The sequence below is a fragment of the Podarcis pityusensis genome, assembly GCF_964106645.2.
Source record: "Podarcis pityusensis genome assembly, chromosome: 7".
Classification (NCBI taxonomy): domain Eukaryota; kingdom Metazoa; phylum Chordata; class Lepidosauria; order Squamata; family Lacertidae; genus Podarcis; species Podarcis pityusensis.
The window spans coordinates 68,317,350-68,344,436 of NC_138031.1; the positions used below are offsets into that span (position 1 = coordinate 68,317,350).

The 27,087-nt window shown below is 45.0% G+C and overlaps 1 protein-coding gene across 1 annotated transcript in view; it reads right to left on the bottom strand.

The window, feature by feature from the left end:
• Positions 1–27,087, bottom strand: part of TNFRSF11A (TNF receptor superfamily member 11a) — a 41,604-nt gene extending 14,517 nt beyond the window's left edge. Inside the window, exons 1-6 of the mRNA XM_081014814.1 lie at positions 26,601–27,087; positions 7,158–7,239; positions 5,200–5,325; positions 3,673–3,816; positions 1,735–1,828; positions 759–847 (exon numbers count right to left, since the gene is read on the bottom strand). Of these exons, the coding sequence (XP_080870940.1) occupies positions 759–847; positions 1,735–1,828; positions 3,673–3,816; positions 5,200–5,325; positions 7,158–7,239; positions 26,601–26,663 (598 nt within the window). The 5' untranslated portion in view covers positions 26,664–27,087. The remainder of the gene's footprint in view (positions 1–758; positions 848–1,734; positions 1,829–3,672; positions 3,817–5,199; positions 5,326–7,157; positions 7,240–26,600) is intronic.

A 27,087-nucleotide genomic window follows, 5' to 3' on the forward strand; every position in this document is an offset into this window, starting at 1 on the left:
AGCGCACAGAAACGCCGTTTACCTTCCCGCCGGAGCGGTACCTATTTATCTACTTGCACTGTGTGCTTTCGAACTGCTAGGTTGGCAGGAGCAGGGACCAAGCAATGGGAGCTCACCCCATTGCGGGGATTCGAACTGCCGACCTTCCGATCGGCAAGCCCTAGGCTCTATGGTTTAACCCACAGTGCCACCCGCGTCCCTTAAACAAATTTTAATTCTGGATAAATCCACTCTTGCACGAATCTTGTTTAATTATATTTGGAAAATAAAATATTAATCAATGAGATTAGCCTTTGGCCCATCAATTTTCATGTTGTGAAAATCTTCTTGAGGATAACATTTAATAAAGCCCTCAGGATCTGAGGAACTTAAGCCTGCCTCCACTTAAGCCAAAATGAATGTCAACTTAAGTCCTACAAATAATACACAACTTTTCTTTAAACAATTGCAACCCTTTGTGGTCCCATCATTGTTTGTCATGTTATGAGCTTTTTTGTATGCCTGAGCCCCCTTCTAATTCCTTGATCCAACACAGATTCAATTCCTGGAATAGCCAGGCTAGCTTGCTGGTGAGGTAATGGCCCTCTAAATTTGGGCCATTAAGGTAACAAAGGAAGTGGTTCATCGTAAAGACACCACAGTCTCCCTGGCCCTTATTCTGAAGAAACACGAAACCTGGTTAAGTGCCTGAAGCCCCCCAGCATCTTACAACTTCTTGGAGTTTGGGGTGGCAAGCAACCGTATATTTTTGCATTTACCATCTTGCGGCTGCTTCAGTTGCTTCTTACAAACGACATCAGCCAATCTGTTCCCAGGAATTTTTTCCTCAGTTCCTAGAGCTGTGCAGCTAAGGAAAGGAAGGAAGGAATATATTAACCTCTGTAATATACATCTAGGGTAAACAGAAACAGAGAATCATAGAACTGCAGACTTGGAAGAGACCGAGGGGGTAATCTATTCCAACCCTCTGCAATGCAGGAATCTTTTGGCCAATGTAAGGCTTGAAACCACGACCCTGAAATTATGATTGGAGAGGATGTCAGGAAACAGGGAATTATGTTCACATGTGGTGGGGCGGGGGTGTAAATATGTACTTTTTTGGGGGGGCAAAGGGTGTTTAAGGAGATAACAGAAATCACTGGGTTAAAGCTGACCAAAAGTCCAGAGGTAGAATTATTACCAATTTATGATAGTATGGAAGGTTTGCAGGCTACGAAGGGCTTGCTCACAAATTTATTGACAGCTGCACAAATTATTATCGCTAGGAAGTGGAAGGGCCAAGCAGTATATAAAATGGAAGAATGGTATAAAGAGGTGTGGGATATAGCTATTAATGATAAATTAACATGTGCCACTAAGGTAAGATGGGGAATATGCAGGAGGAATGGTTTTGAGGTGATATGGAGTGTGCTTTTAGAATTTATACTGTTAAAATGGAAAGGGGTCAAACCATCGCAAGAGGTGTTGAAATTTTGGGAGCTTGGATAGTTACAATGGAATGATCTCGGTGGTGGGGTGCACATTTTCATTCTTATTCATTTATTTTTATTACTTTGCCAAAACAAAATAAATAAATAAAAAAGAATGTATAAAATGTAAATATATGTATAAAATATAAATAAAAGAATGGAAAAGAATAAATTGTGAGTCTCATGCTCATTTCATGAGATATTTGATATTTTTTAATTGATTTTTTTTACTATTATTTTACTGCTATAGATTCGTGGCACTTACTTGGTCCACGTTTTGCATGCATCAGTTGCGGAAGAGACGTTAGAGAAGGATCCTCTTGGGCACGGCATGCACACTGTGTCCTTATTTTGTTGTACTGTGGGAAACATAACCAGTAAAAGCACCGAGAATAGAGCATCACTTCATACATGAAGACTTGTTGCTAACAATCCTATTTTGCAAATCTTAGGAGCAGGCATTTGGTGCAAGCCAACGATGAAAACCATTGACGAAAAGTCTGAGGGACGGTGGGCTGCTTCCCACATGTTGCAGAATCAAACCAACTTCTAGAAAAAATAAATAAAAGCCAAGCTGTGCCCTTCCGTGGTAGCAGGACCCGAAACAGGAGCTGCAGCGAAACCTCTGGTTCTGCACAACGGGATTTGCTGTGCTTGCATGCTTCAACATGGGATTACAGCTATGATAGACAAACACAGTGGATTTTGAAGGCTTTGAAGCATCCACATATGTGTGTATGGAAACACACAAACCCTATCCACCATACACATAGCAGAGGGACAGAGGGATGTTTTTGCCTGGTGGCCCAGATCGTTAAATCCCGCACCAAATTTGATGGGTGGGCAGGACTACCCACCTGTTGTTTATCTCATGCCAAAGGTAAAGGTAAAGGGACCCCTGACCATTAGGTCCGGTTGCGGACAACTCTGGGGTTGCAGCGCTCATCTCACTTTATTGGCCGAGGGAGCCGGCGTACAGCTTCCGGGTCATGTGGCCAGCATGACTAAGCTGCTTCTGACAAAACAGAGCAGTGCACGGAAACGCCATTTACCTTCCTACCAGAGCGGTACCTATTTATCTACTTGCACTTTGTGCTTTCGAACTGCTAGGTTGGCAGGAGCTGGGACCCAGCAACGGGAGCTCACCCTGTTGCAGGGATTCGAACCGCTGATCTTCTGATCAGCAGGCCCTAGGCTCACAGCACCACCCGCATCCCATCTCATGCCAAACACACACCCAAATCAAACAGGATTTACTTCCTCACACACCAGCTGATAGGCAGGGGTGGTGCTGCCCGTTCCTGCTTTCTGTAGAGTTTGGGTGTGTGAGGCAGCTTCCCTGTGGGAAATTCTCTAGTGCTGCCCCTGAACCAAGCAGGACTGAACTCCCCACGCATCCGCTGATGGACAGGAGGAGGTTCAATATTTATCTCTGCAAGGATTCATGCTCTGTAGGGAAAGCAGACCTCTATCTGCCCCACACATTAAATCACATGTGGTGTCACTGGAAAGGCAGGCAAGTGTGGTTTGGTGGAAACAGGCCGGTAGGCCAAATCTGGCTCTCGAGCTAGAGGTGCCACACTAAGGTTACCAGACATCCCTGTTTCCTGGGGACAGTCCCCGGATTTACAAATCAGTCCCCATACAAAATCCATTGAAGATGAAAAGTGTCCCCGGATTCATTGAAAAAAATCTGGTAACCTTATGTCACACTCTTGACATGGCGTAAAGTATGAGACAGGTGCCTCCCCATACAGTGGTACCTCGGGTTACATACGCTTCAGGTTACATACGCTTCAGGTTACAGAAATATTACCTCGGGTTAAGAACTTTGCTTCAGGATGAGAACAGAAATCGTGCTCCAGCGGTGCAGCAGGAGGCCCCATTAGCTAAAGTGGTGCTTCAGGTTAAGAACAGTTTCAGGTTAAGAACGGACCTCTGGAACGAATTAAGTTCTTAACCCAAGATCCCACTGTATAGCGAATTGATTTATACTTTTTAAAAAATGAGGAGGAGAGATGATGTGAGCAATTCAGGCCTCCTCTTGGAGTGCTTTCCCACGTGTCACCTGAAGCTGGGAGGGGATCAAGTGGATCACTAGCCCAGTGAGCATCTAAAACAGGCCACTGGCATTTGCAAAAGGCTCCGTGCACAAACTGGACCAAAAGTTCCCAGGGTGGCTCAGCGAAATAAGAAATCTTACTGGGATGCTTGACTCCAGAGCCAGGGGGACATTTCTTGTTCCGCCGGCAGCAGTCGCAGTCTTCATTCCAGTGGTAGCCTGCTATGCAGGCACATTGCCGCTGGTTCGTACTGTTTCCCGGGTTCACTTCTATCAAAGCTCTTCCTTCGAACAGAACAAAGTGGGGAAGCAGATGGAGGTTAAAGTCGTGCCTTCACAGCTTCCTTCGGAGCCCTTAGCCTGACCTCGACCCCGAGTACCCCTTCCTGGTTGGCAAGAGTGGCTTACGCCGGACTGCAAATCACACTCCCTTGTGACTCCTGGTGGGACGCAGAAAGGTTACAACTGCCTGTTGTGCCCGTGAGTAAGGAACAGGGGAAACCCCAAGCTCTGAATCAGCAGAAGAGGAAAATTCAGGGAAAGAAGTACAAATGTCAGGGGAGGGGAGTTAGTGCGGGGTGGGGTGTGTGGATAATCAGAAGGATGGTTGTGGGAGTTTAGCAGAACGCAGTTTGTTCATGGTCGGTTGCATAAGGGAAGTCCCCCCAGAGTCCAAGTCCCAGTTTGGCACGCCATCTCTCAGCCTGCTGTGGGAGACTGTGGTGGTTGCCAATTAGGTTTCACAAGCAGGTTTAAAGGGGTGTTTGCATCCCTTCTCCACACACACACACACACACACAGATTATCTTGCTTTCTCTCTCTCTCTCTCTCTCTCTCTCTCTCTCTCTCTCTCTCTCTCTCTCTCTCGTCTCCCTCTCCCTTCCAAAAGTCAGTTCCCTCACAGATTTTAAAGGGCCTACATGGTTAAGCACCACATATACCATATTGGCCTGAATATAAGCCTCACTCCCCCCCCCCCGCAATTTCGACCGTGAAAAGTTAAAGTGCGGCTTAAATTCGCAACCTTACAAAAATGGGCTTTTACGATATCGCTGCTGAATCAGACATACAGTAAAACGGAATGGGTGTGAGTGCCTGCTGAATTTTAAAGGTGTGGCTTATATTCAGGTGCAGATTATATTCAGGCCAATACGGTAAGTAAACAAGGTGAGTCGTCTCTACAAGCTTTGGGTCTCTTTTCAGGACATGCTCAGAACCAACTGAGTTGGTGGTCCTTGGGGAAAGGTGCCCTCACCAGGGCCCCTTCCTGGCTGGGCTCCCTTCCTTCTTCTCAGTATCACTGGTGCCCATTAATCTTAGGGAAGTAGGAAGTTGCCTTATGCTAAGTCAGACCATAGCACCAACCAGTTCAGTATTGAAAACACGGATTGGCAGCAACTCTCCTGGGTTTCAGGTTGGGGACATTCCCAGTCCTACTTAGAGATTGCAGAGATCGGACCTAGAACCTTATGCATGCAAATTACATGCTCTACCACTGAACTATGGGCCTTTCAGTTTACAATCTAGTACGGTACAGTATGCTTAACTGTACGGCAAGGTAAGTAGCACCTACAGTTAACAATCTAGTATTCTTCTCCTACTAATATGATAACGCAAGTCAAGGACTCAGATCAGAGGCACAGCAATGCCTTAGCTACTTTCCCTTACCTTGGTCACATATTTTATGAAGCGAGCACTTTTCTTCTTCATTCCAGATGTCCATATACTCATTTGGGCCACAGGGCTGGCATATGGTCTCTGAAGTGCGAGTGCATTTGGCAGACATGTACTTTCCTTAACAGGGCAGGAGAAAAGGCTGGTTACACCTCAGGTTCTGCAATGCTGACAGGCTAGCACTAACAAAGGCTTTTAACTCTGGTGTGAGAATTATTTTCCTCTTCCAGGTTAAGGTATTGCTCATCAAAATACTGGAATGAGGGTTGTCAAAATCTATTTCGAAAGGACAGCTAAGTTCTACAGCCACGGTGACCCAGGTAGAACCTGCTGAATCAGGATCGGCAATTGACAGTATGGGGTCAATCATGAGTGGTCAACACGCACAAGTGGATTCTGCATGATCCACAGGGAGCCGTTTCCACAGAAGCAAATTTTTGCCGGTCACTTCTGAAGCTTACTGGCTTTGCGGATTCTATTATTATACAAATTCATAGACCGCTTCCCAGTGATAAGTCATCCAAGCTGTGTTTGATTTAAAAAACCAAAAACAAAGTAAAAACAGAAACACAAGCTCTAAAAACAACAGAATCAATTCAACAATCTCTTTAAAAAATCCATACTCATCAGAATGTCATTTAAAAATAGCACTTGATAATGTAAACTGATATATATTGTTGACTCTTGGGCTCTGTTTTGATGTCCTGGCTACTGGGCCAGCCCTGCCGTTAGGTAGACAGCAGCAGCTAGCTCAGGCAACAGATGCTGGGGGAACGAGAGTCCTGGCATGGTGCCAGAGAACAAAACTGCATGTGCCTGTCCTATGCTCTCTAATCTAGCCTGCTGTCCTCAGTGGTGGCAGAGAATGCTAGCTAAAGCGTTGCCAGTGTTGAAGTATGATTCGATTGCCAGTCCAATAATGGACCAATCTCCACTGTTCAACCAGTTAATTTCAACTCCCAGATATCAAGTTGCAACTTGTGGCTGAATTTTTTTGGTCCTGGTCTCTGATGTTCAAGAAGAACTTGCCACTAAGTTTAGCGCAAATCAAGATGATGGTTTTACAAAACGGAAAGACCTGGTTAGCTGTGGGGACTTAGGCCTGTCATTTCCTGTGAACCACCCTGCGAGTATAGGGCAGTATAAAAACAAACAAACAACGAACCAATAAACAACAACAACAACAACAACAAAGAAACTAGCACCTTCCAAAGTTTTCTTGCATGCCACATAAACCTCAAAACTAAAAGCACTGGGAGGGACATTTTGTGTGAACAGGTGGCCATCTTGGTGGGACTGTGGGGAACTCGGCTCCATCTCTTCACCTCTTCCTTTCTCCATCCCTCCATTCCTTTCTCATCACAACCCACCTCCCTCCTCTCCTATTGCTCAGCTTTCAACATCACCCTTTCCCACCACCCTTTCTGTATATTACAAACCCCTCTGTTTCCTTTCTCTCCCCAATCTCTATTTTGGCAAGGGAGGGAGTCTCTCAGTGCTATCATTCCTCTGAGAGATTTCTGGGCAGTTATGGGCACCTAAGGGGAAAATCCTGACACACGTATGTGAGCCCAGCTTCATTCCACCCAAACAAAATTTCCGGGACAGGCATCAAAATGTAGTCTGTATTCTGTATCAAATGGGAGCACCCCTCAACAGAAACTAAAAAGGAGCATCTGACATGTTTTTCTTACACGAGTACTCAATTTTTTTCATATTTTTTTTTTGGGGGGGGAACAGCCACCTTAATACTAGGTCGGATCATCAGTCAATGCAGCTCATATTCTACACTGACTAGCAGTGCCACACAAACACACACTGGGGTTTCAGACAGGACAGGAGTCTTCCTCAGCTTCACCAGATTGAATCTGGGATCTTTTGCATGCAGAGCATGTGCTGAGAGATGGGCCGCTCCCCATTTCCTGGAAGAAGCATGTCCTAGCTATGCTTACCTGGCTCACATTTGGTGCAGCACCGTCCAAAATATTCATAATGCTGCTCGCTGCTACAGGGAGGGGTGATTTGTAAGGAGAGCTGGAGAACGGGGAAAGAGAGAAATTAGGACACCGTCAGTTAAAGCCCTCATAGTTATGAAATATTTCAAGGCAATCCCAAAGTTTCGCATCTGAATGTGGATTCAGTTGGCTGTGACTACGGTTGTGATGTCTCACAGTGATACCATCAGGCAGTAAGATTTAACCTGCCTGAAAAGTTAAGGGGAGGAAATAACAGCTCAAAACAAGCAAATAAATGAATAAAACTTCATTAACATAGACAATATATCTACAATGTATTAATTATTATTATTATTATTATTATTATTAGTATGCCACCAGTCCTCCGTAGATCTCAGGGCAGTTCACAAGACCCATTGCTCATCTTCAGTCACTAAAACTGAGACATAATTAAGATCTTCTACCGCTATGCAAGGGTGCTAACTTGAATAAAAGGGCTGGCACAGTGCAGCCACAGTGGCAGAGCCAAGTGTGTGGTGTTGGGAAGCCAGGAGAGCAGCCCTACCCAGGCAGCCCTGCTGGCCACAACTGGTGAATTGTCAGGAGTCCAGGTTCCCAGCTTGATAACACAGTAAGCGTAGCTAATTAAAAAGGTGGATTTATTGCAAAAACAAACAGATAGCTCTGGACAGCTCTAACAAAGCCTCTGGCACCATTGCTTAAGATGACCCTTCTGAAGACTCCTTCCGGCGTCAACAGAAGATGTTGAACTTACAAACCTTATGTCTCTTGTTTTGCTTCCTATCTAGCAGCCCTCCCATTTGCCGACTCTTCGGACTTAGTTGATCAGCTCCCATCTCTTCCTTTTCTGAGAGGCTCTCTCTGAGTTCATTCGCGCCTGTTTGTGCTTCCGGTGAGCTTTGGCTGTATTCTAGCCTGCTCTCAGCTACAGCCTTATCAGCCTGCCTGTCAAGGTCAGGAAGAGCCGAAGTCTGCACCTGCCGGCTCTCCCCTGCCTGACTAACATCAAGCTTCTCTGTTCCTGGCTGCTTTCTGCAGTTGGCTGCAAACCTTCGCTTGGAGCTGGCTCATTCCTGACACCAATTTATTAAATTTGATAGCCGCTTTATTTTAGTCATACTGTAGCCCAATATTATGAAGTGTCAGTGGAATGTATTGTCATACTTTTTTTGGAGGGGGGCAGAACCCCATAATATCTACATTCAGTTAAGGGTCAGAATTTGAGCAAACTCATAAATGCATGGAATGTGTATACCATCAATGTTCCCAGCTTAAAACGTTCTCCCCTTCCCCAGCTCATCAGGCTGAGTGGGAAGTCTGGGGCTGTGTGTTAAAGGATGAAGAGGTGGCTTGGCCAACGGTATTCGACATGGTTGATCACGAACTCCTGGACCACCGCCTTGCCGACGTGGGGATCCAGGGCACAGTCCTTCAATGGCTGCGCTCGTTTCTCTCTGGTCGGGGACAGAGGGTGGCGCTTGGGGGGGAATTGTCATCCCGCCACTCCTTGGTGTGTGGAGTGCCTCAGGGTGCGATACTCTCCCCGATGCTTTTTAACATCTTTATGCGCCCCCTCGCCCAGCTTGTCCGGAGTTTTGGGCTGGGTTGCCATCAGTATGCCGATGACACCCAACTCTATCTGTTGATGGATGGCCATCCTGACTCGGCCCCAGACACACTGACCAGATGTTTGGAAGCTGTGGCTGGATGGTTACGCGGAAGCCGATTGAAGTTAAATCCTTCGAAGACAGAGGTCCTCTGGCAGGGACGGGACGATATGGGATTGGGGGGGCAACTCCCATCTCTTGCGGGGGTGCAATTAGTGCCAGCACCGTCCGTTAAGAGTCTGGGTGTAATCTTCGATACCTCCCTCTCTATGGAGGCGCAGATTACAGCTATAACAAAGGCGGCATTTTTTCATCTCCGCCAAGCTAAGCAGTTGGCCCCTTATCTCTCTCGCCCTGACCTAGCCACTGTGATCCACGCGACGGTCACCTCCAGACTGGATTATTGTAACTCGCTCTACGTGGGGCTGCCCTTGAGACTGACCCAGAAACTCCAGCGGGTGCAGAATGCCGCGGCAAGACTCCTTATGGGGTCTTCGCTGCGAGATCACATTCATCCGGTACTATACCAGCTGCACTGGCTCCCGGTGGAGTACAGGATCAGGTTTAAGGTGCTGGTTTTAACCTTTAAAGCCCTATACGGCCTAGGACCCTCGTACCTACGGGACCGCCTCTCCTGGTATGCCCCACAGAGGAACCTACGGTCTGCAAATAAAAACATCCTGAAGGTCCCAGGCCTCAGAGAGGTTAGGCTGGCCTCAACTAGAGCCAGGGCTTTCTCAGCTGCGGCTCCAATCTGGTGGAACGCTCTGTCACAAGAGACTAGGGCCCTGCGGGACCTGACATCTTTCCGCAGGGCCTGCAAGACAGAGTTGTTCCGCCAGGCCTTTGGTCAGGGCCCAGCCTGACTCCCACCTCCGGCAACCTGCACAGAACTTTGCTTAACGGTTGCCATTAATTTGATTTTAATTAATTTTTATAATGAAATGTTTTAGAATGTTGGATTATTTGATTGTTTGATTATTTGTTTGTTGTTAGCCGCCCTGAGCCTGGCTTTGGCTGGGGAGGGCGGGATATAAATAAAATTTATTATTATTATTATTATTGCAAGACCTTGAGCAGCACTAGTTGGGAAAGGAGGGGAAACCCTTCTGCTGGGCAACAAGCCTAGCAGCTAGGGAGTTAACACTCCCACCCACCCATTGCTGCCTTCAGTTTTACAAACACACCCTGGTTGGCAGTGGTGGAGCCTGAGAGAATCGCAGCCAGTCTGCCTTTGCTTGCAGAAGGGTCTTCGCTTGCAAGCAAGGGAGGAGAAGTTTCAGAGACATCCCATTTCACTCCAGGGACTTTTGATGCCACATCTGCTTTGTTTTGAGCTTCCTAAACAACTCAACTGCTAGATATGAAACTAAATTATATATATAATTTTAAAAACTCTGGGACATGCACATCAACAAAAAAAAAGAAATCCAGGTTCAGCTTTCTGATGGTGTGCAAGTTCCACACAGAAAGAAAGAAAGAAAGAAAGAAAGAAAGAAAGAAAGAAAGAAAGAAAGAAAGATTGAAATTCCAGGCACTGCAAGATTGCCATTTCCTTTCTCTCACCACCAAAGCAAAAGCAGTTACGGTACCTTCGCAAGGGTTGTTCCTGGAAGTAAAATAGCACAGATGTTCCCAGCTGTGCCAAACCAGAACTTAGGAGGCAGGGCGGTAGAGTACCCCACACAGCCACCACGAAAGGTTTCATTATAAGATGCCAGAAACAAACTGCCTTCAAAAAATGGAGTAGCTCTGCTTTGAAACAGCCACTGGTGTGGGACTGGTGGGAACCTTAGCAGTCCTACTTGGTTTCCACCCCCTGGTATGGGAAAATCAGCATTAACAAGCGGCAACAGGGAGATTGGGATGCATACAAGACAAGCACACCATGTGGCTGCCCCCCTTCAAATAATGTCTAGGGACACTGCAAATTATGTCGTAAATTACTGGCGCAGAACTGCCCTTAATCCCACTGAATAAAACGGGGCTCACTTTTGAGTAGACATGTGTAAGCTTGTCCTGTTGATCATGTGAGTTACTGTTAAATCAGGTTACATTTGAGATAATGCTATCTGTCATATCTAGAGATAACATTAGAGATAAATTTGGTTCCAAGTCCTATTCTCCTGGGTCCCTTGCAACTAAGTATTCATGTTTACCTATAGATATCACACCTATTTCCCTTTAATATTCTGAGAAGGAAGCCATTGCAACAAAACCTGCTCCTTGAAGATTGACAAATACCTTACGGTAAAACTTTCTGCGGACAAAGTCCATTTCATCAGATGCATCTGATGATGTGGACCCAACCCCATAAAAACTTCTACTGTATTAAAGTTTGTTAGCAAGTTTAAGGTGCCGCAAGTTTTTCCTTGAAATTATAACCTCAGTGCAGGAGTCCAGCAGTGAAAAGGGCACAGAGAGTGAGTTGTTGCCCATGCATAACTCAATGGAAATCTTATCATGTACTCAGGACATTGATCAATGACCCCATTTACCAAGTGGTGACTTATCACTCTATGCATCTTTAAGCTGTTCATCTCTAGTTCCCGGACAGTACCAGATTTATGTATAAGTCAAACAAGCTATAGCTTAGGGCCCCACTCTCTTGGGCCCCCCAAAAAAAATTTAAAGGAAAAAACACCTGGATGTACATTTCCAATATATAAGATAAAAACCAAATAAAATAAAGCCTACATACAGCAACAGTGTTTTGTGTTGTGTAGGCTCCTATGATGTAATTAATGGGCCCTGCCTGCTAGCCTGCTTCCTAAAATTTGCTCATTTCTATATATAGCTTGCCTACATTCTGCATGGACTGGTTGCATGGCAGCATGTAGCATGCAGCTGAAGACTGCAGTGCAGCACAGTTGAATGTAGGTCAAGCTGTTGTACCTGTTATCTAATATTAAAGAGTGCTTGTAGACTGATGATCAGGCAGCATAGACTAAGGGTATGAGTCTTATGCCTACTGATTGATTTCATGTACAGTGGTACCTCGGGTTACATACGCTTCATTTTGCATACGCTTCAGGTTACAGACTCCACTAACCCAGAAATAGTACCTCGGGTTAAGAACTTTGCTTCAGGATGAGAACAGAAATTGTGCTCCGGCGGTGCGGCAGCAGCAGGAGGCCCCATTAGCTAAAGTGGTGCTTCAGGTTAAGAACAGTTTCAGGTTAAGAACGGACCTCCAGAACGAATTAAGTACTTAACCCGAGGTACCACTGTAATACATAATTTGTTTATTTTGATCCCATTACAGCATGGGTAGGCAAACTAAGGCCTGGGGGCCAGATCCGGCCCAATTGCCTTCTAAATCTGGCCTGTGGACGGTCCAAGAATCAGCATGTTTTTACATAAGTAGAATGTGTGCTTTTATTTAAAATGCATCTCTGGGTTATTTGTGGGGCATAGGAATTCGTTCATTTTTTCCCTTCAAAATATAGTCCGGCCCCCCACAAGGTCTGAGGGACAGTGGACCGGCCCCCTGCTGAAAAAGTTTGCTGATCCCTGCATTACGACTTTAGATACTTATTAGGTCCATAAATTACCATATAGCATATATTCAACACAGAAAATAGTGACAATTTGTTGTCGACAGAGGACAGCTGGACATATAAAGGGCCCCATTACCTTTAGTAGCTTAGGGCCTCCTCAAACCTAAATCCGGCCCTGATCCCGGACATGTAATGAGAGGAGAATCGTTCCACATTTGCATCCCTGGATTTAGTGGCGCTGTGGGTTAAACCACAGAGCCTAGGACTTGCCGATCAGAAGGTCGGCGGTTCGAATCCCTGCGACGGGGTGAGCTCCCGTTGCTCGGTCCCTGCTCCTGCCAACCTAGCAGTTTGAAAGCACGTCAAAGTGCAAGTAGATAAATGGGTACCGCTCAGGCGGGAAGGTAAACAGTATTTCCGTGCGCTGCTCTGGTTCGCCAGAAGTGGCTTAGTCATGCTGGCCACATGACCCGGAAGCTGTACACCGGCTCCCTTGGCCGATAAAGCGAGATAAGTGCCGCAACCCCAGAGTCGGTCACGACTGGATCTAATGGCCAGGGGTCCCTTTACCTTTACAAATTGTGTTATGGCAATACAGATGAGCCACTTATCAAGTAACCACTTCATAAATTATATGGACCCAAAGACTCGTCAGAAAGTGCATACACAACATGATCATAAAAAGATTTAGTTTCTTCCTTTTCAGCCTCCGCTTGCAGGTTCCTCTTTATGTGAGGCACTTTAACGGTGACTTAGATGGAGTTTGACAGGGGCAAAGTCCCCAGCTTTAAGGAACAGCATGCAAATCTACAAAAGCACACAGAGCCAAACTTGTAGAGAATAGCAGGAAACCTCTGCATTGTATCCGAAGGTACTTCCTCTTTTTTGAAAAAAAAGAGAAAGTAATAGTAACTCACAATACTCTAACCTTTATAACAGAAGGTTGTTTGTGGCCCTGTTTCAGTCACCCCTGCACTTTGAAGCACAGAGGTTGAGGACAATGGGAGTGCTTTGTTTAGTCCTATCATTCACCTCACTGATAAGGAGCCAACAGTAAAGAAATAAAAAGCCAATTCCTTCTTTGTACAGTTATGCACAGAAAAGAAAAGTAAACATTCAGCACTTTCTTATATTGGCATGGTTCCCATCTAGACTCAGTGCTTTACAGTGCAATTCTGAGGTGCCTCCTGAGTAAGCCTCGCTGAGTTCAGTGCAATTTACAGCACAATCTTCTATGGGTGGTATTCAGGGCTTTTTTCAGCTGGAACTCAGTTCCAATGGCACCTCTGAGATGGGCGCCATTGTCATTACAGTGGTATCTCGGGTTACAGATGCTTCAGGTTACAGACACTTCAGGTTACAGACTCCGCTAACCCAGAAATAGTACCTCGGGTTAAGAACTTTGCTTCAGGATGAGAACAGAAATCGTGTGGCGGCAGCGGAAGGCCCCATTAGCTAAAGTGGTACCTCAGGTTAAGAACAGTTTCAGGTTAAGAACGGACCTCCAGAACGAATTAAGTTCTTAACCCGAAGTACCACTGTATAAGAGAAGAAGAAGAAGAGTTTGGACTTGATATCCCACCTTTCACTCCCCTTAAGGAGTCTCAAAGCGGCTAACAATCTCCTTTCCCTTCCTCCCCCACAACAAACACTCTGTGAGGTGAGTGAGTCTGAGAGACTTCAGAGAAGTGTGACTGGCCCAAGGTCACCCAGCAGCTGCATGTGGAGGAGCAGGGAAGCGAACCCGGTTCACCAGATTACAAGACTACCGCTCTTAACCACTACACCATGCTGGCAGAACAAGGAAGGTGTTCATGGTGAGTTCTGGCACCTCTTTTTCTAGAAAAAATAGCACTGGTGGTATTCAATTAGATTTTACTCAGGGCAGACCTGCAGAAATGAAAGAACATGACTCAGTTCATCTTAGTCAATTTTTGCTTGCCTCAGTTTCTATCCCCCACATCTTAAATGTAGTTCTTCACATCTCCACATCGGGGAGGGTGATGGTTGGGGATGGTTGTTTAGCCCCACGTATCCTTCAATGAGAGCTTCCCCAGGGTCTGATTCTATCCCCCATGCTGTTCAACATCTACAGGAAAACACTGAGTGGCGTCATCTGGAGTACGTTGCTGTTAATATGCTGATGACACCTGGCTCTACTTCTCCTTTTCATCTGCCGGTGAGGCGGTGGATGTGCTGGCCAGATGTCTTGCCTTGGTAACAGACTGGATGAGAGCCAACCAACTGAAGCTAAATCCAGATAAGATTGAGGCCCTGTCTTGGTCTGAAGAAGCAGGTCTATAGCTTGAGGATACTTCTGGATCCATTACTAATGTTGAGGCTGAGGTGGTCTTTGTGGCTCGGAGTGCCTTCCCTCAGCTTTGGCTGGTGGCCCAGCTGTGCTCCTATCTCTACAGGGATAGTCTCACTTTGGTTGTCTATGCTTTGGTAAACTCTAGCTTAGGTTACTGCAACACACTATTCATGGGGCTGCCTTTGAAGACAGTTCAGAAACTTCAGTTGGCGCAAAATTCAATGGCCAGGTTGCTCAGTGGGGCAAGACAGCTTAAGCATATCGCAACAATCTGGCCTGACTGCACTGGCTACCAATTTGTTTCTGGGCCCAGTCCAAAGTGCTGGTTTTGACCACAATACCTCAAGGACTGCCTCTCTCCATATGAACCTACCCGGACCCTGAGATCATAATCTGAGGCCCTTCTTTGTGTGCCTCCTCCACGAGAAATCCGGAGGGTGGCAACATGAGAACGGGTCTTTTCTGTGGTTGCTCTGTTTGTGGAATACTTTCCCAAGGGAGGCTCACTTGGCACCTTCATTACATATCTTTAGGTGGCAGGCAAAAACTTTCCCCTTTAAACCAGGCCTTTTGCCTTTAACTATCTGTAACTTTTGGAAGTAGGTGGGATGTTTTTAATATATCCCCTCACTGTGGTTTTAATGTGGGGTTTTGTTTTTGTTTGTTGTAAGTTGCTTTGAGTTTCCTTGGGCAAGGTGAAGCGACTAACATGTTTAATAAATAATAATATATATTTTGTACGACTTCATGAACATTCGCCAGCATTTCAGTGCAAATTTCTCCTAATAAGTACATTTTTGCTGAATATGCACATTTTTGCAGAGGAAATTCCCTGAACATATGCTATTTTCACTCATCTATGCATTTATTTTTGCCCATTTTATCCCAGTGCACACATTTTTATACATTACTTGGCTTGAGAGCTGCATTACGAAATTTGAAGAAGTGCAAATTTCAAAGGATAGCGTTGTTTCAATTCCTGTACAGTGGTACCTCAGGTTACATATTCTTCAGGTTACAGACTCTTCTAACCCAGAAATATTACCTCGGGTTAAGAACTTTGCTTCAGGATGAGAACAGAAATCGTGCCCCGGCAGCGCAGCGGCAGTAGGAGGCCCCATTAGCTAAAGTGGTACCTCAGGTTAAGAACAGTTTCAGGTTAAGAACAGACCTCCAGAACAAATTAAGTTCTTAACCCGAGGTACCACTGCGCTGTTTAACAATGTGTGTGGGTAGGTTCGCCTTTAAATGTGAACTGAATTGAATTCCCCCCCCATACCTAGTTCCATATGAGTCACAGTCACACGTGCACATGAATAAAACATGCAGGAGACCCAAAAGGCACATGAATGTGCAACATTATCCCAAGCAGTTTGTGCATATCTTTGCCCTTTGCACAATTGCAAAGAATACTGCCATCGTCTTCAATGAGATCGCTCATGTGCCTTAATTCACACACTGCCTATGTGTTTGCAACAGGTTGAGCTAAGAATCCTTGCAAGTCTCAGTCACAGCAAGACAAAGAACAACACTGGCCACATTACATCCCTGTCCCCTCCTCTTTATGCACACTCTCTACACACTCTCCATATGTAGTAGAGAAACACATATCCACTCCAAACAAATAGAAATAGAAGAAATGGACAGAATCGGCAAAAGTCATTTAGCTACCCTTAGAACGGCTTATTTATAATGTTATTGAGCAATCTGATTACAGAAGAAATTGTGTGTCATGGCTTGCTAAAATTGCTTTTCACTCAAATGACTGTTCGGAGAGAAAGACACATCCCTGGCAGAGGATATAATTGCAAGGGGCCCTTTCTTCTTTTTAGAGACAATGAAACCTGGAAGAGCAACCTAGGGGGTTTCCATGGGCCTTATGACACACAAATTCTGGCCAGTAACACGAGATTATTCTATAGCGATAATCTCATTGTTTTGAAAGCTAACGTTTATTTAAAGTGCGCCCACTGTGTGAAGCTAACCAAAACCATCTGGGATTAGGGGTCATGGCCTGCGCTCAACAGGTGTAACTTAGCTCAAAAACCTGGAACTTTCCCCCCTTTTTTTGCAATTAATCATTCAACAGGACAAATGAGAACCAAAGTTTTCAGTTTAGCACTCTAGATGCAAAGTCCTTACAGCGACCCTCACTATTTTATTTTATTTTAAATTATATTGAAAACTGGTTATTGCAAGGGCACTTTGACGAAGTCATACTGGGGTGTGTAGAGATCAGTTGTCATTCAAGATACTGAGCCAAATAATTAGTTCAGAGCACAAGAAAGGGTAGTGTTACTGGTCATTTGTCTTCTGAAAGATTACTATGCAAGTGTATTCGTGCCTGTGCCCATATACCTTTTAAAAATGTCCCCCACCCCTGCCAGGTGTCAGGAGTGCGTGCAGGAGCCAGGCCCTGTGACCAGTAGGGCTTCGCAGGACTGGGGCCTTCCTAAGTTTGTTCTGGAGAGGCAAGGTGCGGCCGCACAGGTGAGGCTGCTTGGTAACTCACTGTACCGGGCGGCAAGAGCCAAGAAGGGATATAAGGTCAGCATTTCCTTTCTGCTCTTTGCCACAGCAACACGTTCCCTGCCCTGTTGTGTTTGGTTCCTTGCTTCTTGATCCTCGGACCCCTGACTTTGTGACTCCTTGCTTCTTGATCCTCGGACCCCTGACTTTGTGACTCCTTGCTTCTTGATCCTCGGACCCCTGACTTTGTGACTCCTTGCTTCTTGATCCTCGGACCCCTGACTTTGTGACTCCTTGCTTCTTGATCCTCGGACCCCTGACTTTGTGACTCCTTGCTTCTTGATCCTCGAACCCTTGATTTCATGACTCTTTGCTTCCTGACCCTCAGACCCCTGGCTTCTGGACTCTCGTTCCTGCTCCCCCCCCCCGCCATCTTGCCCCCGATCCTGATGTCCTCAGCCGGGACTTCAATCACCCATAGACCAGACCGTGACACCAGGAAGGGTACAACAGCAAATGTTACCAGCCTTGGTTCTCATAATCAACCAATGGAGGTTGTGTTTTTGGGTGAGGGGAGAGCCATCTCCATTTGTTTGTTTGTTTGGATTTTTAATACAGTACTGAGATCTTGCACAAGAATGCTATTTACCTGATTAATGCTTGCACAAGTGATAGAAGCCTTGCACAATACCCCCCTCTCTTTTAAGTCTGATTTATGTGCCACAATTACAGTCTCCAAGGTGGGATAGACCTTGAATGACCAACTCTTCCAAACCAGATTGTTGGATTTGAACATGGCTTCAGCATGCAACAATCTGTGGAAACAGACACGCTCATATAATTTGGACCACCAGAAACCAAATGGCTAGACTGTGCTAAGATAAGGAGTGAGTGGAAGTAGGGGTGTAACATTAGATGAAATGTCACCATATATCTAGCCTATTAGATTAAATCCCCATGTTCAGGTGTTATGTGTTCAGGGGTCTGTGTTTGCCTGAGCTTGAGTCTGGATTATGAGCCCCTGTGTTCTGATTCGATACATGATATCCAATCACATAGTATTTCAGGATTTGGGCCACTGCCATTGGCCCTTAAACTCTGAGCTATGATTCGCAGCTTGGGAGTTTAGACAGCCAATCACGTTGAGACTGAGAGTGGCCCAGGTCTTCAGAAATGTGTATAAGCAGTTGCTTTGCCCCTGTTGTCCAGTTCTGTTAGTTCGATAAAGGTTCTTGTTGTTATCACTGTGTCTTGCTTCGTGGGAACCCACATACACTGCAAGGGGATTTTTTTTAAAAAGTATGAGCTGGCATTTTGATGACAACAGTATTGTGTGGATACTACCAAAAAAGAAAAGAAAAAACTTAACATGCATAAGGTGCTCAGATTCCATAATCAATCCTGATCTGGAAGTATCCTAAGACTGCAAATAGGGCTGTCATCTATGCAAAGTCAGAGAAAGACCACTTAAAAAGATTAGGAGCCAGTTTGTTGTAAACAGTATCTTGAGCATGGGTAGGCAAACTAAGGCCCGTGGGCAGGATCCGGCCCAATTGCCTTCTAAATCTGGCCCACGGACGGTCCGGGAATCAGCATGTTTTTACATGAGTAGAATGTGTCCTTTTATTTAAAATGCATCTCTGGATTATTTGTGGGGCATAGGAATTCGTTCATATTTCCCCCCCAAAATATAGTCTGGTCCCCCACAAGGTCTGAGGGACAGTGGACCGGCCCCCTGCTGGAAAAGTTTGCTGCCCCCTGATCTTAAGTGTTCTCAAACAGGGCACAGCAGAGCCTCTGTAGCTCCAGAAGTTCACTTCCAGGTCTTTAATTCAAAACAACTCCTAAACCGTGAAGGAAATGGTTTTCGTGATGTCGACTTTCCAATGAGACTTGTAAAAACCACATCACAAAGTTTCCATCCCATAAAGCAAATATACGGTCAGGAAATGCAAAGAGCTGAAGCAAAATGAAGGGAAAACAATATTTCTGTCTGAAAAAAACACAAATCTTAACATTGAAGAGCTTTCTGTATGCTGAAGACTGAAATACAAAATGGGATAAAAATAAAAGGTGCTCAGATCCTGTGAATAGTTCCTGGAAAAGGAGAGAGTGGTGTGAGAAAAGACATTCTATTTCTCTGACTGCTGTGCTTCACAATAATACTTGGCTGACTTTTAAAAAGGAAGAGGTGGCCAAACTACTGGTTGGAGAATTTGCCTGATATCAGCAAACATACGAACAAGAAACATAAATCCACAGAGTCCTTCCTGTTGGACTGGAGATTTGAAGTAGTTAAGATGGCGTCATGCTACTGGCCAATCACTGCCCATAGAGGCAGTTGTTTTACATCTAGAGAAAGGGCCATAGCTCAGTGGTAGAGACAGTACATGTACAAAGTCTGCAACATCTCCAGTTAAAAAGGATATTGGTAGGAGGGCTAGGAATGCAGCTACCTGAAGCCTTTGAGGATCACTTGCAAATTTGCAGAAACTGAACCAGACAAAGAAGATCAGGAGTCTGACTCAGTATAAGGGAGTGCCATGTATTCATGCAAAGAGTGGCACAGTTAACTAATTTTAGACTCTGGATGTAGTGGTTTTATGGGAAATTTTTTCACATAAAGGCACATTATGCAGTTAAGCCTGCTGCATTTGGGGGATCCATCTGCTCATTCCTCTGAGTGGGGCCCTGGACTTGCGCCCCCAAAGACCTACCCTGATGATGCTACTGAATCCAAAGCCAATGGAAAAGAACACATGAGAAAGCCAACTTAAAACTTCTGCCTTAAGTGGAAATAAAATGGCTGGTCATAATGGAGTCCTTCCAATTTCCATTGATTTAGCAAGAGTTAAGCATATCCCTCTTGGAAGTTCAGTAAGATGCATTTATTACCACAGAAGTTACTGGGACTTAAGGCATACTACACACTCGAGTAAGCTCCACTGAAGACAGTGGGGCTTACTTACAAGTAAAAAAATGCATGGGGTTGCTCAGCTTTGCTTGCATTGTGCCTGTTATGATGAAGATTTTCGTAGTATCTGTAGCTTCTTCCAACAGCGGAGGATAACAACCTCAGGTATGCAGATGACACAACCTTGATGGCAGAAAGTGAGGAGGAATTAAAGAACCTTTTAATGAGGGTGAAAGAGGAGAGCGCAAAATATGGTCTGAAGCTCAACATCAAAAAAACAAAGATCATGGCCACTGGGCCCATCACCTCCTGGCAAATAGAAGGGGAAGAAATGGAGGCAGTGAGAGATTTTACTTTCTTGGGCTCCATGATCACTGCAGATGGTGACAGCAGCCACAAAATTAAAAGACGCCTGCTTCTTGGGAGAAAAGCAATGACAAACCTAGACAGCATCTTAAAAAGCAGAGACATCACCTTGCCAACAAAGGTCCGTATGGTTAAAGCTATGGTTTTCCCGGTAGTGATGTATGAAAGTGAAAGCTGGACCATAAAGAAGGCTGATCGCCGAAAAATTTATGCTTTTGAATTATGGTGCTGGAGGAGACTCTTGAGAGTCCCATGGACTGCAAGAAGATCAAACCTATCCATTCTGAAGGAGATCAGCCCTGAGTGCTCACTGGAAGGACAGATCCTGAAGCTGAGGGGCTCCAGTACTTTGGCCACCTCATGAGAAGAGAAGACTCCCTGGAAAAGACCCTGATGTTGGGAAAAATGGAGGGTACAAGGAGAAGAGGACGAGATGGTTGGACAGTGTTCTCGAAGCTACCAGCATGAGTTTGACCAAACTGCGGGAGGCAGTGGAAGACAGGAGTGCCTGGCGTGCTCTGGTCCATGGGGTCACGAAGAGTCGGACATGACTAAACAACAACAACATAGCATAAGTTTGTTGCCAGTTCATCATGGAATTAAAACTGTGCCCACAGAGAACAGGAATATGCATCCAGTCCATATTTGAGGAACCACTACCATCATGTAAAGGACAATGGTTCTAGATGGCACTTGTTATTTCAACAGATTTCCTTCTCTCCCGTTGCATTATGAAGTAGATTTAACTGTAGATTCTTTTGTAAAAAAAAGTGACATTGTTTAAAACCAATAGGACTTGCGTACGGATTCCCCGCCACCCCCACACGAACCATTTTAGGGCACGGGATGGAAGATAATATTCTTCATATTCTTCGCAAAATTAGAATGAGGAACTTGTTGCCAGGATGTGGTTGAGGCTAAGGATTTTGCAAGATTCAGAGAGGAAGCAGTGATTTATAGAGCTGATAGAATTATATGCAACTTTAAATGACTAATCCTAATTTGGGGACGGGATGGATTTTTGGCCTTTCATACATACCGTACCAAAAAATAAAAAATTAAATTAAACTAGCTCACCTGGAAACCCCGGTTCTGTATGCAGCACGAGCCAATTCAATATGCAAAATAAATTCTACAGTGCAGCTTTCGCGTATGCCTATCACACATTTATTCTGAACCAGCTACAGGCCTGTTTGGCAGGAAGGGGAGAAAGATGGTTGCATACCACAACCACTTCCCAATGGAAGAATAAAAGCAGATCTGCTCCTTGCTCCATCTTCTACCACAAACTCCATGATTCTTTTGAAGAGGTGGTTCCAAAGAGCTCTTCAACCCATCCCCTCTTCTGCCAACCAACGTTGAGGCCACTGACTTGGGCAAGCCCCAGGAAAAAGGAAGGCAGGAGCCTTCCAGAGGCACAAGAGAACATTCCGCTGGACGATGAAAAGTTGTACTGTGCATTGAAGATCTCCTTATTTGCTTTCCCCTCCCACATTTATTTTCACAGGCAAAGCCAGGCCAGCTTTAGCACAACTGCCCCCTGCCACTCCAACACAACCATGGCCTCTAGTCCTGAGAAGCAAGGAGTAGTCCCCAAGGCCCAGAAACCATTCAACATGGATTCCCTCCTCCATTTGGCTTCTGCATTTTGTGGGGTGGAGAACCTTCAGGAACATACAGCCTTATCTTCACAAGCCTAAAGGAGAAAGGATATGGCCTGCCTCAATGATGTCCTGGTCCAGGAGTACCAGCTTGAATTTAAAAAATGGAGGGGGGGGGGGAGGTAAGCTCTGTCTCACAAGACGCAGTGCACGCACACTATTTGAATGACAATGCCCATCAACGTGCCCCCCCTCAAATATTGTATTGGGGGGCCCAAAGGACCACAGCCCCTAGAAGTTCTTCGTCTTGCAGCAAGACAATATAAATCTCTTAATTTTCATGGTGTTTCAGAATGGCCTTTAACCCTTAATCTCACATTAAGGCTCAACCACACTTCCTTTTGTCATGCTGCTTTCCCCTAGGGAAAAACTGCTCTTTAGTGTTCAGTCAGAGCAAATGGCAATATGGGTTTTCTCTGCAATGATGTTTGCTCCGATTTAGCAGTAAAGAATGGGTTTTCCCTGGGAAAGGAGCAGCGCAAGAGGGAAACCGCTCAGACCCATGCCTAGAAAGTATGGGTCAAGCAGAAAACTGCTCAGACCTGTAGTTTCTAAGCACGGTACAAGCAGAAGTGTGGACAAGGTATCAGTTTCATGCAACAAACAGGCTGCTAAGAACTCGCACTAGGTCCAGGCAGCATTCAACCCATGTGTAATTTATAACAGAACAGTCTGCATTAAACTGTTATACTATATTAGATATTATGTTACCTTTATTACCTTTTTTTTTGTATTCACTTGTTTTATGTACTCTAGCTGGCTTCCAATAAAAATATATTATTGGATTGTAAACAAGGAAACAGCCACACTAAATGGCTGTGTTCAGACACAATGCTCAACCATGATATAGCTGCATTATGAAGGCCAGTAAAAATAGGGTTGCCATATTACCAAAAGTGAAAAATCCAGACAAAGTTGTTGAGCTTTTTTGGGGAACATCTCCCCCCAAAACCAATTCACCCGCCTTGCCATATGTCTGGGTTTTCCGGGACCACCTCTCCTGGTATGCCCCACAGAGGAACCTACGGTCTACAAATAAAAACATCCTGAAGGTCCCAGGCCTCAGAGAGGTTAGGCTGGCCTCAGCTAGAGCCAGGGCTTTCTCGGCTGCGGCTCCAATCTGGTGGAACGCTCTGTCACAAGAGACTAGGGCCCTGCGGGACCTGACATCTTTCCGCAGGGCCTGAAAGACAGAGTTGTTCCACCAGGCCTTTGGTCAGGGCGCAGCCTGACTCCCTCCTCTGGCAACCTGCACAGAATTTGCTTAACGGTTGCCATTAATTTGATTTTAATTAGTTTTTAGAATGTTGGATTATTTGATTGTTTGATTATTTGATTGCTGTTAGCCGCCCTGAGCCCGGCTTCGGCTGGGGAGGGCGGGATATAAATAAAATTTATTATTATTATTATTATTATTATTATTATTATTATTATTATTTTGCCGATCTGGCGAAAATCCGCCTGGATGCCTTCTGCTGCCCGATTCTAGAATAGAATAGCAGCCCTAGAAATGAATCTCAGGCTCACATTCTTTCCCACTATCCCTCTGGCTGATGAAAACAGGAAGGTTGCACTTTTGTTTTAGATTATAGTTTAGCGTGCTTTCCGAACCCTAAACTACAATCAATCTTTAGCCAGGTTTATCGAAATTGCACATAACAGTGAAACAAAACCAAAATATTGTGCAAAATCTTAATGTAAATATTGCATAGTTTAGTGTTTTCACACTTCTGAACCAGTTTGGAGAGAGTTGGCTAAGCGCTCTTATCTGCCTCAGTCTCCATTACTGAGCCTGGTGACACCAAGAAGTGCCGGCCCACCTATGAGGCAAGCAGATGTACACAGGTCATTGTTTTATATTTGAATTCTTTTGTAGTTGTGCTGAAGAAGATTCCAGCGAAAGAATCAGATTATCTGGGATCACTGTCCTACGTTGTTCTTCACTTACTACTTTGGCACCATGAATGCCTAAAAAAAGTTTTACCGCTTAGCCCACAGGATAGCATCTATTACTTTGTTTCAACCATAGACTTATTATACTTCTACGGACTTTCAAAGATTGACAGACGTGTGTTCATTCGCTTTCAAATATATTAGAGAATTCACAAGTGTACACATTTTGTTTTTGTTGTACTAAATCATGTATATTATGCAATAAGAATTGCAGTGCTATCTAGTAAACTGGTCTTCATGTTGCCTGTATTGTTTGTTGTGCTAAGTTTGCAATACAGGGGTTTGTTGTTCTGTATTGCTGCAGCTGCAATGGCAACAACAGCTCCTTGGAGGCTAGATCTGCTGTCCCTTCAGCAGCCCCCTCGTATTGCCACCTCTATAACAGCCTCTTGGTGAATAGGAAGCGCTCCTGGCTAATAGGAGGTGCTGCTGGTCACCTCACATCCTTGCTCCCGATGTAGGTCTTTATTCCACCCCCATCCCCTTGTGCCTGATACAGAACCTCACTCAGCCCTTCTTCCCTGGTGGAGAGCAGCCATTTTGTGGGTTACCTCAGGTGCCAAAATGGCTTGTGCCAGCCCTGGTTTCAGGCAGAAATTTCTCCCACCTGGAGATGTCAGGGGTTGAACCCGGCACCTTCTGCATGCAAAGGCCCTTCCTCAATGTAAACAAACGAATAAAGTAGACATGAGGCCTGGCAGTGCTATTTTCCTTTTTTAAAAAACAGAGGTGGCAGAATTCACCATGAGCGCCTTCCTCGTTCTCTTAGAATGGCAATGGTGCCCACCTGAGAGGTGCCGGAACTGAATTCCAGCGAGTTCTGGCTGAAAAAAAGCCCTGTGCATTTATGATGGAGGTGAGATTTAGCCTGGCTACTTCCTGACTCAAAGCCAGTATGCAAGACTAGCTATATATTGGTATGAACTAGTTTCCCTTAAGAGCTAGGCAGTACCACCTGGCAACAAATGGAGCTGTACTTAATAGGAGAGCTGAATTAATCCTTTGGTTTCCTTCTGATTTTTTTGTTTCTGTTTTGGATTTTGTGTGCATTTTGCACCCAGGGCTGCTCAATATTCACTGGCTAAATATTGAAAATGGAAAAAAACACACACACACAAACCAACCAACCAACCAACCAAGAAAGATACCCAAGAAAGTATATAATTTGAAGAAGTCAAACATTAGGGAGATTTTTTTTTTTTTAACAACACCAACCCTGTTTATAAAAAGCATTTTAATGTTTAAGCACGGAGTATAGCTTACAGAATAGTTTCTCAAGGGAAGTGGTGAAAGCCACATCACTGGAGACGTTTCCAGTTTGGAAGAACACGAGCGAAGGCAGACTTCGATGGAAAACCACCATTGGGTGAAACTCAATGGGTCAGTTCCAAAATGATTGGAAAACACAAAATATGAGAAATCAGATAGCCACCCTTTGCTTGAATTCTGCTGCCGGGGTTTGTTTTTTCAGCATATGCAAATTACATCCCTCGATAGCTTTCCTTGCTGGGCTTGCCTATCTCGACAGGGCTGAGGTGGCTTGTTTGCCTCTCTTACCTTTGGAACTCATTGGAATGGGGAAACTGCACTAGGATGACATTTATTTTAGATAAGGAGCTGTAAGAAATGGAAAGTATTAAAAACAAGAACTGCAAGCTGTGCTTTGCTGCTGTATCTTAGAAGAGGGCTGCATCCAAACCACACATTTAAAGCAGCACCCCCCTCCCTGAAAGAATACTGAGAACTATAGCTTGCTAAGGGCGCTGGGAATTATAGTTCTATAAGGGGTAAAGTACAGTTCCAAGGATTTTTTTGAGGGCGGAAATGTGTTTAAATGTATGGTGTGTATGCAGATGGAGTCTGCTGCCATGTTTTCTTACATAACTTACGATCACCTGAGGAGGCCCACTTAGGGTCTCCCAGTTCATGAGGATGCAAACTGCGGAGGCAGGATCCTGGGTCATATCTGTAGGGGCACCTTCTTCTTAGAAACCCCCTCCCCTTTGAAGGAATCATACTTTTGGGAGCTTCTGTCGATGAGCTGAAGCTTTCCTCTTTTTAAAATTAAATCAGGGTTTATTTTGTGTACACTCCACTTTCAATTTTGCTGCTTCCCTGTAAATGCACTGTAAATTGTGTATTTGTTATTTTTTCCTGATGGTTCCAGAAGAGCAAGATTCTCCTGCTGCATAGACAAGTAGCACCCCCACACCGCAATCGCTGTGGCTACCTGTGGCAACTGGAAAACTCAGTCTGCTTACTCAAATGTTAACACTGTCAAAAATCAATCGGATTTGAACGTATTCCAGACGGCAGCACTGTTTTGCAGTAACGAGTGTTCTGCTTTCTCTTCCAGAAATCCAACAACGTATGCAGCAAAGCTCACCCTGCCCCTTCCAAAAATGGACTTTGCCCCTTCTGTGCCCCCTTCAATATTTTTTAATTGAATAGGGTCTTATGTTTGTGAAATTGCATTGATTTTTTTTTTTTTTTTACAGAGTGGGGGAGCTATTGCAGGAGCTTTCGAACAGAACAGCAGAACAAATTAAATTCAAACATACCTTGGGGCTCCAGGGACTGAAGGACCCATGTTATAGCCTTGCATCCCTCCTGCTACCCCACCTTGCAGCCTTACCTGTTGTAGTTCAGTGATGAAAACGGTGAAAACAACAAGCCAGAAGCTTCCTGAGATAGCCATATCCAGGAGTGTTTTGCTTGCTGCTGCTGAGCAGGAATAAAGTCCTCCAAACTAAGCCTCAGACAGAGGCACATTTAAGTGGCTGATTCCTCTCCTTCTGCCTTTCAGCCACAAGGGAAGAGAGCTGGCGAGAGAGAAAGAGACAGCACACAAGTGAGGGAAACAGAAAGTCCCTCCCCTTCTGGCTACAGTTCCCACAGCATTTCCTCAGGACTCAACTTGCAGAGTTGCCACTTTCTCAGGGGTGTTTGTGTGTGTGTATTAACTCCCTCCTGGTCCGTTCCTTTTCCTCGCTCCTCCTAATTCAAAACGTTTTGTGGCATCTCTGCTGCGAATCGAAGGGTGCCTCGTGAAAGGAAAAGGAATAAGGGGCCCGCCGGAGACATTTTGCACCCAAAAGCAAAGCAGCTTAAGGCCTCCTCAA